The sequence below is a fragment of the Oncorhynchus mykiss genome, chromosome 22 (genome assembly GCF_057628025.1).
Source record: "Oncorhynchus mykiss isolate SJ-2025 chromosome 22, ASM5762802v1, whole genome shotgun sequence".
NCBI classification, from domain to species: domain Eukaryota; kingdom Metazoa; phylum Chordata; class Actinopteri; order Salmoniformes; family Salmonidae; genus Oncorhynchus; species Oncorhynchus mykiss.
Window position 1 is genome coordinate 10324735 of NC_143043.1, and position 15173 is coordinate 10339907.

Consider the following 15173-nt stretch of genomic DNA (forward strand, 5'->3'; position numbering starts at 1 on the left):
ACCTAAGTTTTCTTCGCTCCGAAAATTACATTTTCAGGCCCCCTGACCATCCGCGTAAGAAAAAAAATCATCCCACGGCTGAATCTAGTTGATGACCCCTTGTCTAGGTTCTAAACTCCAATGCATCACTTCTGTCTACCAGCCCTTACTATACACCCATGGACACACTGGACCCCCCCCCCCCCCTGTCTCTGTGCAGACGTCAGCTCACCAATCACCATTTACTTCTGTCAGAGGAGGCCCAGATGGATGTGATGATCAGGGTTCTGTTCTGAGAGATAATGGGGGGGGGGGGGGGTTGTTGAGTGATGGCATGAGAAGTAAAGAAAGAACTGGAGGGATGGTTTGTTCCCCCCCTCCCTCATTGTCCCTTTAGTTTCCCTTTACACTTGTTCTCCCTCTCACCATCTTCTCTCGTTCTCCCTCCTTTTTTCTCTCTCTCTCTCTCTCTCTCTCTCTCTCTCTCTCTCTCTGCCTTGCGTTCTTTTCTTGCTCTTTTCCTCTCCCTCCCACTCTCTCCTTTCATACTCAACCTACTTTCCTGGTCCAGTTTGTGTCTGTGCTGTTCTCTGCTGTGTGGAGCGACAAAGCAAAACGTGGATTGATTCGCCACGCTGCACGGATCAGTCCACCACTCTTTCATCTCCGTCTCTCTGTGTATTGTCTTCCCCAACTGTTCCCCCTTATTTTCCCGTGTTTGTCCTAGAGCTGCTTTCCATATTAGCCCCATAATAGAGATGAAACACCCACACACTGTAGGCACGTGAGGCTTTGTACCATAGTGCTACAGTCACTCTTTGTGTTACTCCCGGTTCTCATTCTCACTCCTTGTGCAAATGGGCAGTGTTTTGGGGAGAAATAATGTTTTCCTTTTTTTCTGCCCCACAATTTGAATATTTGGAAGGCGAACATCCCACGCTCTCCAGTCTAAAATAAGAAAGAGAGAGTGGGCGTGAGGGAGGGAGTACATTTTATGTGGTCCTCAGTGAGAATGAAGAGCGGAGTGCTATCGAGTACAACACACACACACACACCTGTTTCCCAGCAAAGGGATCCCTGGGCCTATTGTGTCTGTGTGATGCAAATGGAGTACTATGTCTGTAATACGGTCTTCCATTCCAGTGTGGTTTTCAGTGACTCTCCCCGTCTAAGGTACAGAACCATCTCTATTCCCCATTTAGGACGCATACAATAGGACTGATAGCCAGGAGAATAACAATAGGACTGATAGCCAGGAGAATAACAATAGGACTGATAGCCAGGAGAATAACAATAGGACTGATAGCCAGGAGAATAACAATAGGACTGATAGCCAGGAGAATAACAATAGGACTGATAGCCAGGAGAATAACAATAGGACTGATAGCCAGGAGAATAACAATAGGACTGATAGCCAGGAGAATAACAATAGGACTGATAGCCAGGAGAATAACAATAGGACTGATAGCCAGGAGAATAACAATAGGACTGATAGCCAGGAGAATAACAATAGGACTGATAGCCAGGAGAATAACAATAGGACTGATAGCCAGGAGAATAACAATAGGACTGATAGCCAGGAGAATAACAATAGGACTGATAGCCAGGAGAATAACAATAGGACTGATAGCCAGGAGAATAACAATAGGACTGATAGCCAGGAGAATAACAATCTGCTGTCTCACCCATCTCCCTTGCCCTCTCTCTTTCCTTAGTTGAACTTCTGCCCTCCATGAAATGAAAATGATTGTATTACAAGAAAGCAATGTGACTTAGGCGTTACCACATTTAACACCTCCTGTTCTCTGCCTGTGTTTCTTCCTCTATGGTCTGACCCTGTTTTTACCCTGGGACTCTCATCTCTGCCTAGTCTCCATGGTGATGGGTATTCCTACCGTAAAGCGGAAAGTGAAGTCGTACCTGGCCGAGACTCTGCACTCGCTCATCGACAAGCTATCACCTGAGGAGAAACTCGACTGTGTCATCATCGTCTTCGTTGGAGAGGTGTGGGGAAACGCATTCACTATATATATATTACTGCTCAAAAAAATAAAGGGAACACTAAAATAACACATCCTAGATCTGAATGAACGAAATGTTCTTATTAAATACTTTTTTCTTTACATAGTTGAATGTGTTGACAACAAAATCACACAAATGATCAATGGAAATCAAATTTATCAACCCATGGAGGTCTGGATTTGGAATCACACTCAAAATTAAAGTGGAAAACCACACTACAGGCTGATCCAACTTTGATGTAATGTCCTTAAAACAAGTCAAAATGAGGCTCCGTAGTGTGTGTGGCCTCCACGTGCCTGTATGACCACCCTACAACGCCTGGGCATGCTCCTGATGAGGTGGCGGATGGTCTCCTGAGGGATCTCCTCCTAGACCTGGACTAAAGCATCCGCCAACTCCTGGACTGTCTGTGGTGCAACGTGGCGTTGGTGGATGGAGCGAGACATGATGTTCCAGATGTGCTCAATTGGATTCAGGTCTGGGGAACGGGCGGGCCAGTCCATAGCATCAATGCCTTCCTCTTGCAGGAACTGCTGACACACTTCAGCCACTTGAGGTCTAGCATTGTCTTGCATTAGGAGGAACCCAGGGCCAACCGCACCAGCTTATATGGTCTCACAAGGGGTCTGAGGATCTCATCTCGGTACCTAATGGCAGTCAGGCTACCTCTGACGAGCACATGGAGGGCTGTGCGGCCCCCCAAAGAAATGCCACCCCACACCATGACTGACCCACCGCCAAACCGGTCATGCTGGAGGATGTTGCAGGCACCCGAACGTTCTCCATGGCATCTCCAGACTGTCACGTCTGTCACGTGCTCAGTGTGAACCTGCTTTCATCTGTGAAGAGCACAGGGCGCCAGTGGTGAATTTGCCAATCTTGGTGTTCTCTAGCAAATGCCAAACGTCCTGCACGGTGTTGGGCTGTAAGCCCAACCCCCACCTGTGGACGTCGGGCCCTCATACCACCCTCATGGAGTCTGTTTCTGACCGTTTGAGCAGACACATGCACATTTGTGGCCTGCTGGAGGTCATTTTGCAGGGCTGTGGCAGTGCTCCTCCTTGCACAAAGGCGGAGGTAGTGGTCCTGCTGCTGGGTTGTTGCCCTCCTACGGCCTCCTTCACGTCTCCTGATTTACTGGCCTGTCTCCTGGTAGCGCCTCCATGCTCTGGACACTACGCTGACAGACACAGCAAACCTTCTTGCCACAGCTCGCATTGATGTGCCATCCTGAATGAGCTGCACTACCTGAGCCACTTGTGTGGGTTGTAGACTCCGTCTCATGCTACCGCTGGAGTGAAAGCACCGCCAGCATTCAAAAGTGACCAAAACATCAGCCAGGAAGCATAGGAACTGAGAAGTGGTCTGTGGTCCCCACCTGCAGAACCACTCCTTTATTGGGGGTGTCTTGCTAAATGCCTATAATTTCCACCTGTTGTCTATTCCATTTGCCCAACAGCATGTGAAATGTATTGTCAATCAGTGTTGCTTCCTAAGTGGACAGTTTGATTTCACAGAAGTGTTATTGACTTTGAGTTACATTGTGTTTAAGTGTTCCCTTTATTTTTTTGAGCTGTGTGTGTGTGTGTGTGTGTGTGTGTGTGTGTGTGTGTGTATATATATATATATATATATATATATATATATATATATATATATATATATATATATATATATATATATATATATATATATATATATATATATGTGTGTGTATGTGTATATATATATATATATATATATATGTATATATATATATATATATATATATATATATATATATATATATATATATATATATATATATATATGTGTGTGTATGTGTGTATATATATATATATATATATATATATATATATATATATATATATATATATATATATAAAGTCCATGACACGTAATTTTTCCAACAATTGTTTACAGACAGATTATATCACTTATAATTCACTTTATATATACACTAAGTTGACTGCCTTTATACAGCTTGGAAATTCCCAAAAATGATGTCATGGCTTTAGAAGATTCTGGTAGGCTAATTGACAGAATTTGAGTCAATTGGAGGTGTACCTGTGGGTGTATATCAGTGCCTCTTTGCTTGACATCAGTGTAAAATCAAAAGAAATCAGCCCAGACCTCAGAAAATAAATTGTAGACCTCCACAAGTCTGGTTCATCCTTGGGAGCAATTTCCGAATGTCTTAAGGTACCACGTTCATCTGTACAAACAATAGTACATAAGTATAAACACCATGGGACCACGCAGCCGTCATACTGCTCAGGAAGGAGACACATTCTGTCTCCTAGAGATGAATGTACTTTGGTGCAAAAGGTGCAAATCAATCCCAGAACAGCATCAAAGGACCTTGTGAAGATGCTGGAGGAAACCGGTACAAAAGTATAAATATCCACAGTAAAACGAGTCCTATATCGACATAACCTGAAAGGCAGCTCAGCAAGGAAGAAGCCACTGCTCCAAAACCGCCATTAAAAAAGCCAGACTACAGTTTAAAACTGCACATGGGGACAAAGATCATACTTTTTGGAGAGATGTCCACTGGTCTGATGAAACAAAAATAGAATGTTTTGGCCATAATGACCATCGTTATGTTTGGAGGAAAAAAGGGGGAGGCTTGCAAGCCAAAGAACACCATCCCAACTGTGAAGCACAGGGGTGGCAGCATCATGTTGTGTGGGTGCTTTGCTGCAGGAGGGACTGGTGCACTTCACAAAATAGATGGCATCATGAGGATGGAAAATTATGTGAATATATTAAAGCAACATCTCAAGACTTCAGTCATAATGTTAAAGCTTGGTTGCAAATGGGTCTTCCAAATGGACAATGACCCCAAGCATACTTCCAAAGTTGTGGCAAAATGGCTTAAGGATAACAAAGTCAAGGTATTGGAGTGGCCATCACAAAGCCCTGACCTCAATCCTATAGAAATTTGTGGGCAGAACTGAAAAGGCGTGTGTGAGCAAAGAGGCCTACAAATCTGACTCGTTTACACCAGCTCTGTCAGGAGGAATGGGCCAAAATTCACCCAACTTATTGTGGGAAGCTTGTGGAAGGCTACCTGCAAAGTTTGACCCAAGTTAAACAATTTTAAAGGCAATGCTATCAAATATTAATTGAGTGTATGTAAACTTCTGACCCACTGGGAATGTGATAAAAGAAATAAAAGCTGATAAATCATTCTCTCTTCTATTATTCTGACATTTAACATTCTTAAAATAAAGTGGTGATCCTAACTGGCCTAAGACAGGGAATTTTTACTAGGATTAAATGTCAGGAATTGTGATAAACTGAGTTTCAATGTATGTTAACTTTTGACTTCAACTGTGTGTGTATATATATATATATATATAGATAGATAGATAGATAGAAACACACACTGTGATATGCAAATAATATTATATTCGGTCTTTGCAGATGGACACGGAATACGTCCATAGTGTGGTTACTGGACTGGAGAAAGAGTGAGTGACATCAATTCCTGTCCTTAAGCTTCCTGTCTTTGTGATGTTTCCTGTCTGATAAACCCCCTGGCGGTTTAGCGAGAACAGAAGTAGGATGACAACGTGTGCATGTGTCTATCCCAGGTTTTCTACAGAGTTCAGTTCAGGTCTGTTGGAGCTGATCTCTCCTCCTGCCAGCTACTACCCAGATCTCAAAGAACTCAAGGAGACTTTTGGAGACTCCAGAGAGCGGGTCAGGTAAGAAAACACACAAAGTAAAACTATCAACATTTGATTCTGTAAAGAATCCAAGGAAGTTCATCTTCAATTGGTGACAAACGGTCAAATAACAGCCACACACCGTCACGCCTGGACCTCTCCAGCCGATCTACACTGCTCACACCCCAAAATTGATTTGATCTGGGTATTTGCCGTTGATGTGTCACATCCGGTGGGCATTACCATTGACAGTACGGTGAGAAGGAGAGAGGAGAGTGGGAGGAGCTGTAAGGGGTGGGCCAGGTGCTCAGTATTCCACAGGCATCCCTCAATGTGAGCTCAAGGTCAACTGCACCCCTCTTATCTCCTTCCCTTCCCCCCACCCTCTTACATTGACGGTGCTGTGGAAACCTCTTGTCGCTCTCTCTGCCGCGCGGCTCCCTCTCGCATGTGTGGGGGTTGATGGAGAGCTGATGTTTTGGAGGGTAAACCATGTTTGAAATTGGTCTGATGTGTGCTTGTTGTGTGCTGCCCTTTGTTAGCTCTTGATTATATTTTTGCTGGCTCATTGAATATTCATGAGAAGCTCACTGGAATCCCTGCTGCTGAGGTGGAATGAAGAACAATCCAACTCATTAGCGTGTGTGGGTGGGTGCTCGCCCACGTGTGTGTTTGTATGCGCTTATGCTGGTCCCAACACCGTTCGTCGGGCAGTGATGTGCACACCTGCTCCCTCCAGCCACCTTTTATTTAGTAACCGGGTATGAGGAAATGATTCATCATTGTGTGTTTGTGTTGTAGATGGCGGACCAAGCAGAATCTGGACTATTCCTTCCTCATGATGTATGCTGTGAGCAAAGGAGTCTACTATGTCCAGGTGTGTACGTCCTTGGAACAGACACACATTCTGCCCCTACTAAACCTGCGTTCCCATGGCAACCTGTTGGAATGTGCCCGGCAGGAGCGGTATTTGTCTGGGGCAGAGCTGTAGTACACCTTGTACCAACATACTTCAGCATCATAGGGTTTGTTACCACACTGGTAAGCAGGTAGTTTGGAACAAGGTGTGCCCAATTTGGACGTGTTCTTTACATTACACGAGGCCATTTGCTAGTCTGTGTTGGTATAAGATGAACATACTGTGTCTGAGAGTTGGGCAGCCCTTTTCTCCTCTGAGTGAATATAAAGATCAGACATACTGTACAGGTTGTTGTACATCTTCTATCATACCACCTGCTACTCCCTTTGATGACATACATACATACACTGAGTGTACAAAACATGAACAGCATCTTTCTAATATTTTGCCCTCAGAACAGCCTCAATTCGTCGGGGCATGGACTCTACAAGCTGTCGAAGCGTTCCACAGGTATGCTGGCCCAGGTTGACTCCAATGCTGCCCACATTTGAGTCAAGTTGGCTGGATGTCCTTTGGGAGGTGGACCATTCTTGATACACACAGGAAACTGTTGAGTGTGAAAAAGCCAGCAGCGTTGCAGTTCTTGATACACTCGAACTGGTGCGCCTGGCACCTACTACCATACCCCATTGGAAAGGCACTTAAATATTTTGTCTTGCCCATTCACCCTCGGAATGGCACACAGACCATCCATGTCTCAAGGGTTAAAAATAGTTATTTAACTCGTCTCCTCCCCTTCATCTACACTGATTTGAAGTGGATTTAACAAGTGACATCAATAAGGGATCATAGTATTCACCTGGTCAGTCTGTCACGGAAAGGTGTTCCTAATGTTTTGTACTCTCAGTGTATAATGAATTAACACATTGGATCACATCCTCTATTAACCCCTTGTCGTTCTTTCTGTCCTTCTGTTTTGGTTGTTTTCATCTTCCGTCCTGTGTTCTCCACTTGGGAGGAGTGGGCAGAGGTACTGAATGCTGTCATTGACAGTGTAGTTCAGTCTATTGTAGGCCGTAGACATCATACAGTGCCTATAGAAAGTAGCTTAGTGAGAGACTTGTGTGGTGTTCCATGTTTGTGATTAGTAGATGATGAGATGTGATGGCCAAACCCCTGCTCACCAGTCCCGTCCCCCCCTTCTCTCTCTCCCTCCAGTTGGAGGATGACATTGTGGCCAAGCCCAACTACTTTGCCACCATGAAGAATTTTGCCTTGCAGCTCTCCTCCGAGGACTGGATGATCCTCGAGTTCTCCCAGCTCGGCTTCATCGGTAACACGCACGCGCGCACACACAAACTCTGGGCATTTAGCAACCCTCTAACAAGCTATTAGTCAGCAATTAATGGTCCTTAACTAATGGTCACTGGGGCTTAACGAGGAATCGTTGACCCTTAACGAACAATGACTGTCAGGTAAAATGAAAGAAAGTCAACAAACATCAGGAGACTGAGTATAAAAAAAACGGAGCATGGTTTGAATAGCCAGCCCACTGGTTTTCCTTCTCTCTCTCCCCTTTTTCACCTTCCTTTCCCTTGATCCTCATTCCCCATACCCCCCTCTCCTTGTTTCACTCTCTCCTCTTTCCACTCTCCCTCCCCATCTACCTCTCTCCTTCTCTCAGGTAAGATGTTCCAGGCTCCAGATCTCAATCTGATCGTAGAGTTTATCTTCATGTTCTATAAGGAGAAGCCCATTGATTGGCTACTGGACCACATCCTCTGGGTCAAAGTGTGTAACCCGGAGAAAGACGCAGTACGTACACACCCTGTTTGGTTGTTTGTTTGTGTGTGTGTGTGTGTGGTATCTTCATCAACTCTCTTGACTCTCTCCATCTACCCTTTCTCCCTACAGAAGCACTGTGAGCGGCAGAAGTCGAGTCTGCGTGTGCGGTTCAGGCCTTCTCTCTTTCAACATGTGGGGCTACACTCCTCTCTGGCTGGAAAGATCCAGAAACTCACTGTGGGTCATAAACCTCTATCACCCTCCCTCTAGATCACTCACCCTGCATCAGCCTTTGATCAAATTTCCTGTACCATATTTCCTAAATACCCCCAATCACTACCTTGATATGTCCTAAACCGACCAACTCACGGCCATTATACTAGGCCATGCTGACTCTTCCCCCCCCCCCCCCCCCCCCGGTATGACCACTTCCTGTCGTCCCTGCTGGTGTCTCACTTCCTCTTCCTGTTTAGGATAAGGACTTCCTGAAACCCTTGCTCCATAAAATCCACGTGAACCCACCTGCTGAGGTGTCCACGTCTCTCAAGGTACATCACCTTTAAAACACAACTTTCTACCTTGGCCTTATGAGTTGAAAGATGTATATTGTTTTTTTACGCATGTTTTCATTATTGGCTTTTTATTTCAATAAGGTAGTATGCCCGGTATTGAGTGTTTTGAAATGCGTTTTAAAAGTTTGCTTTGTATAATTATTTGAGAAGTTTACTGGAAGGTTTTGAGTGCATTTAGCTAATATTGTGCTGTGTAGGTGTACCAGGGCCACACGCTGGACAAGACCTACCTAGGAGAAGACTTCTTCTGGGCCATCAACCCTACTGCTGGAGACTACGTCCTCTTCAAGTTCGACAGGCCCGTCAGCATAGAGCGGTGAGTAGGGAGTTTGTGTGCGCGCACGCTTTTTGTGTGTCATTTCTGAGAGGGAAAAGGGAGGTCGTGTCACACACTCTTCCACAAGCTTTAGCGTGCCTGTCTCTCTGGGGCTCAGTGTGCTAATGAGTGTTCTAAAATAAGAATTCCCAGGACTGCCTCCTAGGAGAGGGAGAGAGATTCACGGAAAGAAAGAACGGAATGGTTTGGGGGGAGAGAAAGGAAGGGCTGTGGAAGAAGGGGCTAGGTGAGGGGATGTGGAAGAAGGGGCTAGGTGAGGGGATGTGGAAGAAGGGGCTAGGTGAGGGGATGTGGAAGAAGGGGCTAGGTGAGGGGATGTGGAAGAAGGGGCTAGGTGAGGGGATGTGGAAGAAGGGGCTAGGTGAGGGGATGTGGAAGAAGGGGCTAGGTGAGGGGATGTGGAAGAAGGGGCTAGGTGAGGGGATGTGGAAGGGATAAATGAGAAGAGGATATAGAGGTGTTAGAAGTCAGGGAGCTTCAGAGGGAAGGAGGAGAGACCAACTCATCACTGTTTCATGTGTAGTGTTTCTGTTCATAGCAGCCGTTGATCTCTCTCCAGTGTTGGGGTCTGGGCTTGATTTGCACCTGTTAGCCATGTGATGTGTGACAAGATTCATTAACAGCTTAAGTGGAGGGGTGAATGAATGTGCTCGTGTGCCATTGCTGCCTCAGGCTTAGTTTAGACTTGTCAGATGTCGTTCTAAAAGCACAGCACATTGTGTGACAGGACAGTGTTGCGTGTAAGGAAGGTGTGGGTATGCGTATTCATGAGTGTGCCATGGGACGTGTATATGCATTAATAGGTGTTGTGTGATTGGCAGGTTCCTGTTCCGCAGTGGGAACCAGGAACACCCTGGGGACAGGATAGAGAACACCACCGTAGAGATACTGCCCTTCTTGGTAAGTCGACAACATTCAGACAACATTCAGATGACAGTGTGCAATGATGTGGAAACAGAGGCAGGGCACTTGTCTGATTTGGTTTATTGACCGATCACTCAATGTGTATTGATTTGGTTATTGACACGATCATGAGCATTGCCTGCTCCAATCGATATCAGTGCAGGAGGCGGGAGATGAGCACAGTGTGTAGTTTTCTGTATGTTAGCGTTACCAAGGCTCTCTACTTAGTGTATGCAGAACCTTACACAAATAATCCCAAAATGTCTGTCTGAAGGAAACTGGACCAAAAACCAAAGAGAAGTACAAGCGGACTGAAGACAGCTACTACAAAATCGGTGAGTGGACCTGCACCAACCCTCCTGTCCTGTTATCTTTCTCTACTCAGAACGCACCCTGATCACATTACCCACTCGCATTCTTCCTGCCACAGACTGATCAACAATGTACAAACTCAATCCCAGCTCTTATTCTCTCTCTCTCTCTCTCTCTAGGTCAGTTTGAGAAGGGTGTGGCAGAGGGGGCTGTAGACGCCTCCTTCAACCCGGTGGTGGCGCTGCGTCTCTCTGTCATCAAAGACTCTGCTGTCTGGGCCATCCTCAGCGAGGTCAGCCAATCACACAGCGTCATCTGTCTTTTAATCTTTTATCAAATGTATCTATTGTTCTATGTACCCAGGTGTGTGACATGTCTGTGTTTCTGTGTCTTTTTGTAGATCCACATAAAAAAGCTACCAGGCTGACATAAGGCGGGGGGCCACAAACCAGGCCCCCGGCCCCGGGGTGCTCGCAGACGCGCCTAACACTTGCTGACCAGGGGCCCTCTGGCAACCGGCAGTGACATCCTCAGAGCTCACCAGAGCCACTTCTCTCAGGGCTTCTGTCTGAGGACACTCTCATTCAATCTGTCTCTCGCTCACTTGCTCTCTCTCACTTGCTCTCACTCTTGCTCTCCTTCTCTATCTTTTTGCGTAAATGTGACTACTACTGTACAAAAAAGAGACATTTAAAGTATCAGAAGGAATTGGGTGTGTCGGCAGAATTCCGTTCCCAGCTCTGACAGTTGAGGTAACTGTGTGTTACACAGAGGGCTTGTGACTCAGAGAGACTGACCTGAGGGGCTGATGTCACCCAAACACTGGTGCAAAGTAGGTGCTCACTGCTCCATGTGCTCTCAACCATCTCTGGTCTGGTCAGCTGGGGTATTGCACTGTCACTGGAGCCACAGAGCCCCCTGCTGGTGACTGAAGGATGTGTATTAGCCTCATGGACCTGTTGCTTTTTGTTGTGTTCTTGCTAAACAGCAAGTAATAGACCAAGTAAGGTGTCAGTCATCTTATGGTGGTGGATAACTGCCTTTGTCCCTTTCTCCTCAGCTCTTCTTTTGAGGGAATGATGGCAAACAAAATGTGGTTCCCGTATCTTTAGTGACAGGTCTGCCAGACTATCTCTTGATGAAGAATGCTCTGGGTAAAAGTAACCTGTAGGCGCCGATCTAGGGTCAGCCTACCTGTCCCAACCCTAGTCATTCTAGGGCAAAAACCTACATTACCTAAGAGCTGTGTCTGGGACAGTTTAATCCTATTCATTATTAAATGGATAATCTTGGTGACTGAAGGAAACCATATTTATCGTTCTACTTCGTTTGACAGGAAGCCAGGCTGAAAGATGCCCTTTTAGTGGTAAACCAATCAGACTTTGGCCTACTTCGCATACCTGAAGGGATATTTCTATATTGATGATATTATTACTACTATGACAATGATCTATGAAGGTGAATTAATTTATTTGAAATAAATCCTTAATTTGTACAAGAGGTTTAAAAGTCAGAACTTGTATTTTTTATTCTGTGAAGAGTTTATACTACGGTAGTTGATATGTGCCTGCACCCGCTCTTTTTTTTCCGAAAATGAATAATTGTTTTCACAGTGCGACTTGGTGTTCCATGTTCTCTTGTCTGCTGGTTGGTTCAGATAGAGGTTGGCTCCATCTGCTGGTCCAGAGTCTGTTTTTGGATGACCTTTCCTAGACAGTCAGTTAAAATGAGAGATGTCAGAACAGTCCTTGAAGCTAGAACCCTTAATTGAAACATTAAGTTGAACCTGCTTCTGTTTTGGTAAAAAAAAAATATAATAATAAAAGGCAGAGATTGGCCTGAAGAAATGTAACCACTCTCAAATTCACAGTGGACTGACCATCCAATATATCAAAATGATAGATTTAACTAAGGCTATACAGTGTTTGTTTACTAACATTGGAGTAAAACAAGCTTATTTGGGTTCTGAGGGGGTACGACTGTTGAACCAAGTTCATGAGGTTATATTAAGTTATATTATTCACGAATCAATGGGTGTGTATTTATAATTCCAAAAATGGATGTAGCAAGTTTAAGCCAGAGATGCTGGCCGAGGCTTGTGCTAGATCAGACCCAAGTGCCTTAAAATCCTGCTCATCCGAGATGAAGCAGAACTTCCTGAATGGCTCTGTTCCAAACCCTTCACTCCCTCCCTTTCCTCTACCCTACATAGGGGGATGTTGACTCACCCTTGGAGGTTTGAAATGCTATAGGTCCTTACAGAATACATGATACTTGCTTGACTACACAGGGGTAGTGGTTCCACCATTTATTGTATACCTTTATTTAACTAGACAAGTCAGTTAAGAACAAATTCTTATTTTCAATGACTGCCTAAGAACAGTGGGTTAACTGCCTTGTTCAGGGGATTTGAACTTGCAACCTTTCGGTTACCAGTCCAACACTCTAACCAGTAGGCTACGCTGCCGCCCCGCACCATAAATCACCACCAATTGTACAGTGTGCCCCATGTTTACCGTCAGCAATGGGGAATATATTTTTGGGGACATTATTACATTTCATTTTCTGTAAATTGGGAAGGAATTTCTAAACTGACGATCAAATGCTATTTAGAAAGTTGCACTGAATTTGTTTAATGTTCTATACTTTTTTTTGTTGGTGTGCTCTCATTTACCATCTCCAATGAATGTCATTTCACACTTCTGACATCCTCATGAGTTCTAACCCATGTGATGCCGGAATCTGTCCAATCTGAGACTGCTGGTAGTTAGTAGTTGGACAGGATGTCGACTGCTGTACTTTTTCTGTGCCGTCTTGTTGCAGAGGGCTGCATGCAGACAGCCAGGCTCCACTTGGAGTGGTGCTTTATTCACTCTGTAGATATACAGAAAAGCAACTTGCATTGTCTAAATGCCCTACATGCTCTTTGCCTCATTTCAGGATAGGTCAAAACTGGTTTCCATGAGATGTTTATACAGTAAGATTTTATGAAGGATTTTTTTTCCTACCAGAAATCCATCCACGTTTGAGAAGATAGTGATCGGTTTATTTGGGGGTGCTATTTTAAATGTCAGATGTGCATGCACACACACGTCCAACTCTAAATAGCCCCCTAGCCCCAACCCCTCAGCACGTAATGTTGATCTAGAAGGGTTGGACAGCTATAAGGAACAAATCCCATCTACACTATAAGAGAGCAGGGTGGTGCTATTGCTAATTCCTACCCAATCCTTTTTTGTTTTTTTTGTCCTTGCTAGGATACAGACTAGGGGTCGATAGAGCCCCACAGTGGCGGTGTCATACTACCCATAAAACCTAGCTGTCAAACAGAGAAATAGTTCCAATCGTTTTCCCACCTTAATTCTCCCCATAGGGAATTCTAGAAACACTCAAAGGGTTGTTTCGTGTAGGCTTACCCTGGTGTGACATTTTGATAGCCATGTAAATTCCTCTCATCCAATGTGATTTTTTTCAATGTATTTAGGCTCGATTTACTTTGAAATTTGAAAATAATAATTAGCGTCAAAACAGACATCACGCAAAACTACAAATCCCTGCATGTCATCTCTAGCTGATACACAACACCTCTTAGCAAAGGGTAAATGTAAAACTTCCACAAGACCGTTCAGAGTTGTCCATTTAAAGAAATTAATCAAATGTATTCATTACTACATTTAGCTAACATTAGTTAATCCAGAGAGCCTTACCTTTGACTCGAGTCTCTTCCAGATCATGGCATTTGTAACTCTTTATGTTGGCCACATTAGCAGCTAATTAGCGTTTCAATTTTGGGGGTAAACATACAAGCAAATATATTGATATGTCACCTTGTCCTAGAGATATTTACACTGTTATCAAAATGTCATGTCAGGGTAAGCCTACACCAAACACAGCCCTTTGTGTTTCTAAAATCCCCTATGGGGAAAAATGATTGGAGCAATTTCCATGTTTTACCGCTAGGTTTTATGGCTATTATGACTCATACTGTGGTACTCTATTGGGATTTGGGCAAAACTTTCAAAAGCTGGACACTTTGTACCATGTTTGCTTGTTTGTAAATGTTTGTTATTGATGGTGTGTGTGATTTGATTGGTCAACCAACCCCCTTTGCATGGAGCTGGCCCTTCCCCTGAGCCCCCTGGTCAAACCAGATCCTTGCTCACACCTGGGGCTTATGTAAAGAGTACAACATTCTAAAACCTTCGGATAGAAATGTATTATTTAGATCTGATACTCTAAAACTGTGAATCGTGCCAGATCTATACATTACTTTGCCAGAGCTTTGCAGATAAATGTATTTGCGACTTCCTGTATAAACTCGTGCCATTCATGTGGAGGATGGCTGGGGCAGAGGGGAACGCAAACTGTGGGTGTGCCTCAGTAGTTTAAATTGGGTTCCTTTCATCTTTGTATTTTGCCCTTCATCCACGCTTATCGAAGACTGTATATAAAAGCAATATGGAGGATGCCTGCCTAGACCCTAGGAGTGGATGAAGGATAGACTATTGAGACAGCCAGGCTCTCCCACCCCTGCCTGTCTCCCACCTACTCCCCATCAGTCCATGTGCCTTCATGTACATTAGTATGTCTGCCTCTGCTTTTGACATGGATGTACATTCTCATCGTTTTAAATAAATCAAACTTGTTGAAACAATTCATGCCCATCTGTTTCCTGCCTTGGTTTCATTTTTTCAAGTAACGTAGTCAGGAGAATGACTCATCACCATCAG

At 44.5% G+C, this 15173-nt stretch overlaps 1 protein-coding gene across 3 annotated transcripts in view; it reads left to right on the top strand.

Annotated features, from left to right (window-relative positions):
- Window positions 1–15097, top strand: part of LOC110501313 (alpha-1,3-mannosyl-glycoprotein 4-beta-N-acetylglucosaminyltransferase A) — a 55331-nt gene extending 40234 nt beyond the window's left edge. For all 3 annotated transcript variants that reach the window (XM_036958610.2, XM_090215380.1, XM_090215381.1), the window contains 13 exons: window positions 1850–1983; window positions 5431–5477; window positions 5601–5714; window positions 6477–6552; window positions 7753–7867; window positions 8219–8349; window positions 8449–8556; window positions 8793–8867; window positions 9089–9207; window positions 10050–10128; window positions 10406–10466; window positions 10623–10735; window positions 10844–15097. In XM_036958610.2, coding sequence (XP_036814505.2) covers window positions 1850–1983; window positions 5431–5477; window positions 5601–5714; window positions 6477–6552; window positions 7753–7867; window positions 8219–8349; window positions 8449–8556; window positions 8793–8867; window positions 9089–9207; window positions 10050–10128; window positions 10406–10466; window positions 10623–10735; window positions 10844–10870 — 1199 coding nt within the window. In that variant the 3' untranslated portion in view covers window positions 10871–15097. The remainder of the gene's footprint in view (window positions 1–1849; window positions 1984–5430; window positions 5478–5600; window positions 5715–6476; window positions 6553–7752; window positions 7868–8218; window positions 8350–8448; window positions 8557–8792; window positions 8868–9088; window positions 9208–10049; window positions 10129–10405; window positions 10467–10622; window positions 10736–10843) is intronic.
- The last annotated feature ends 76 nt before the right edge of the window (window positions 15098–15173 follow it).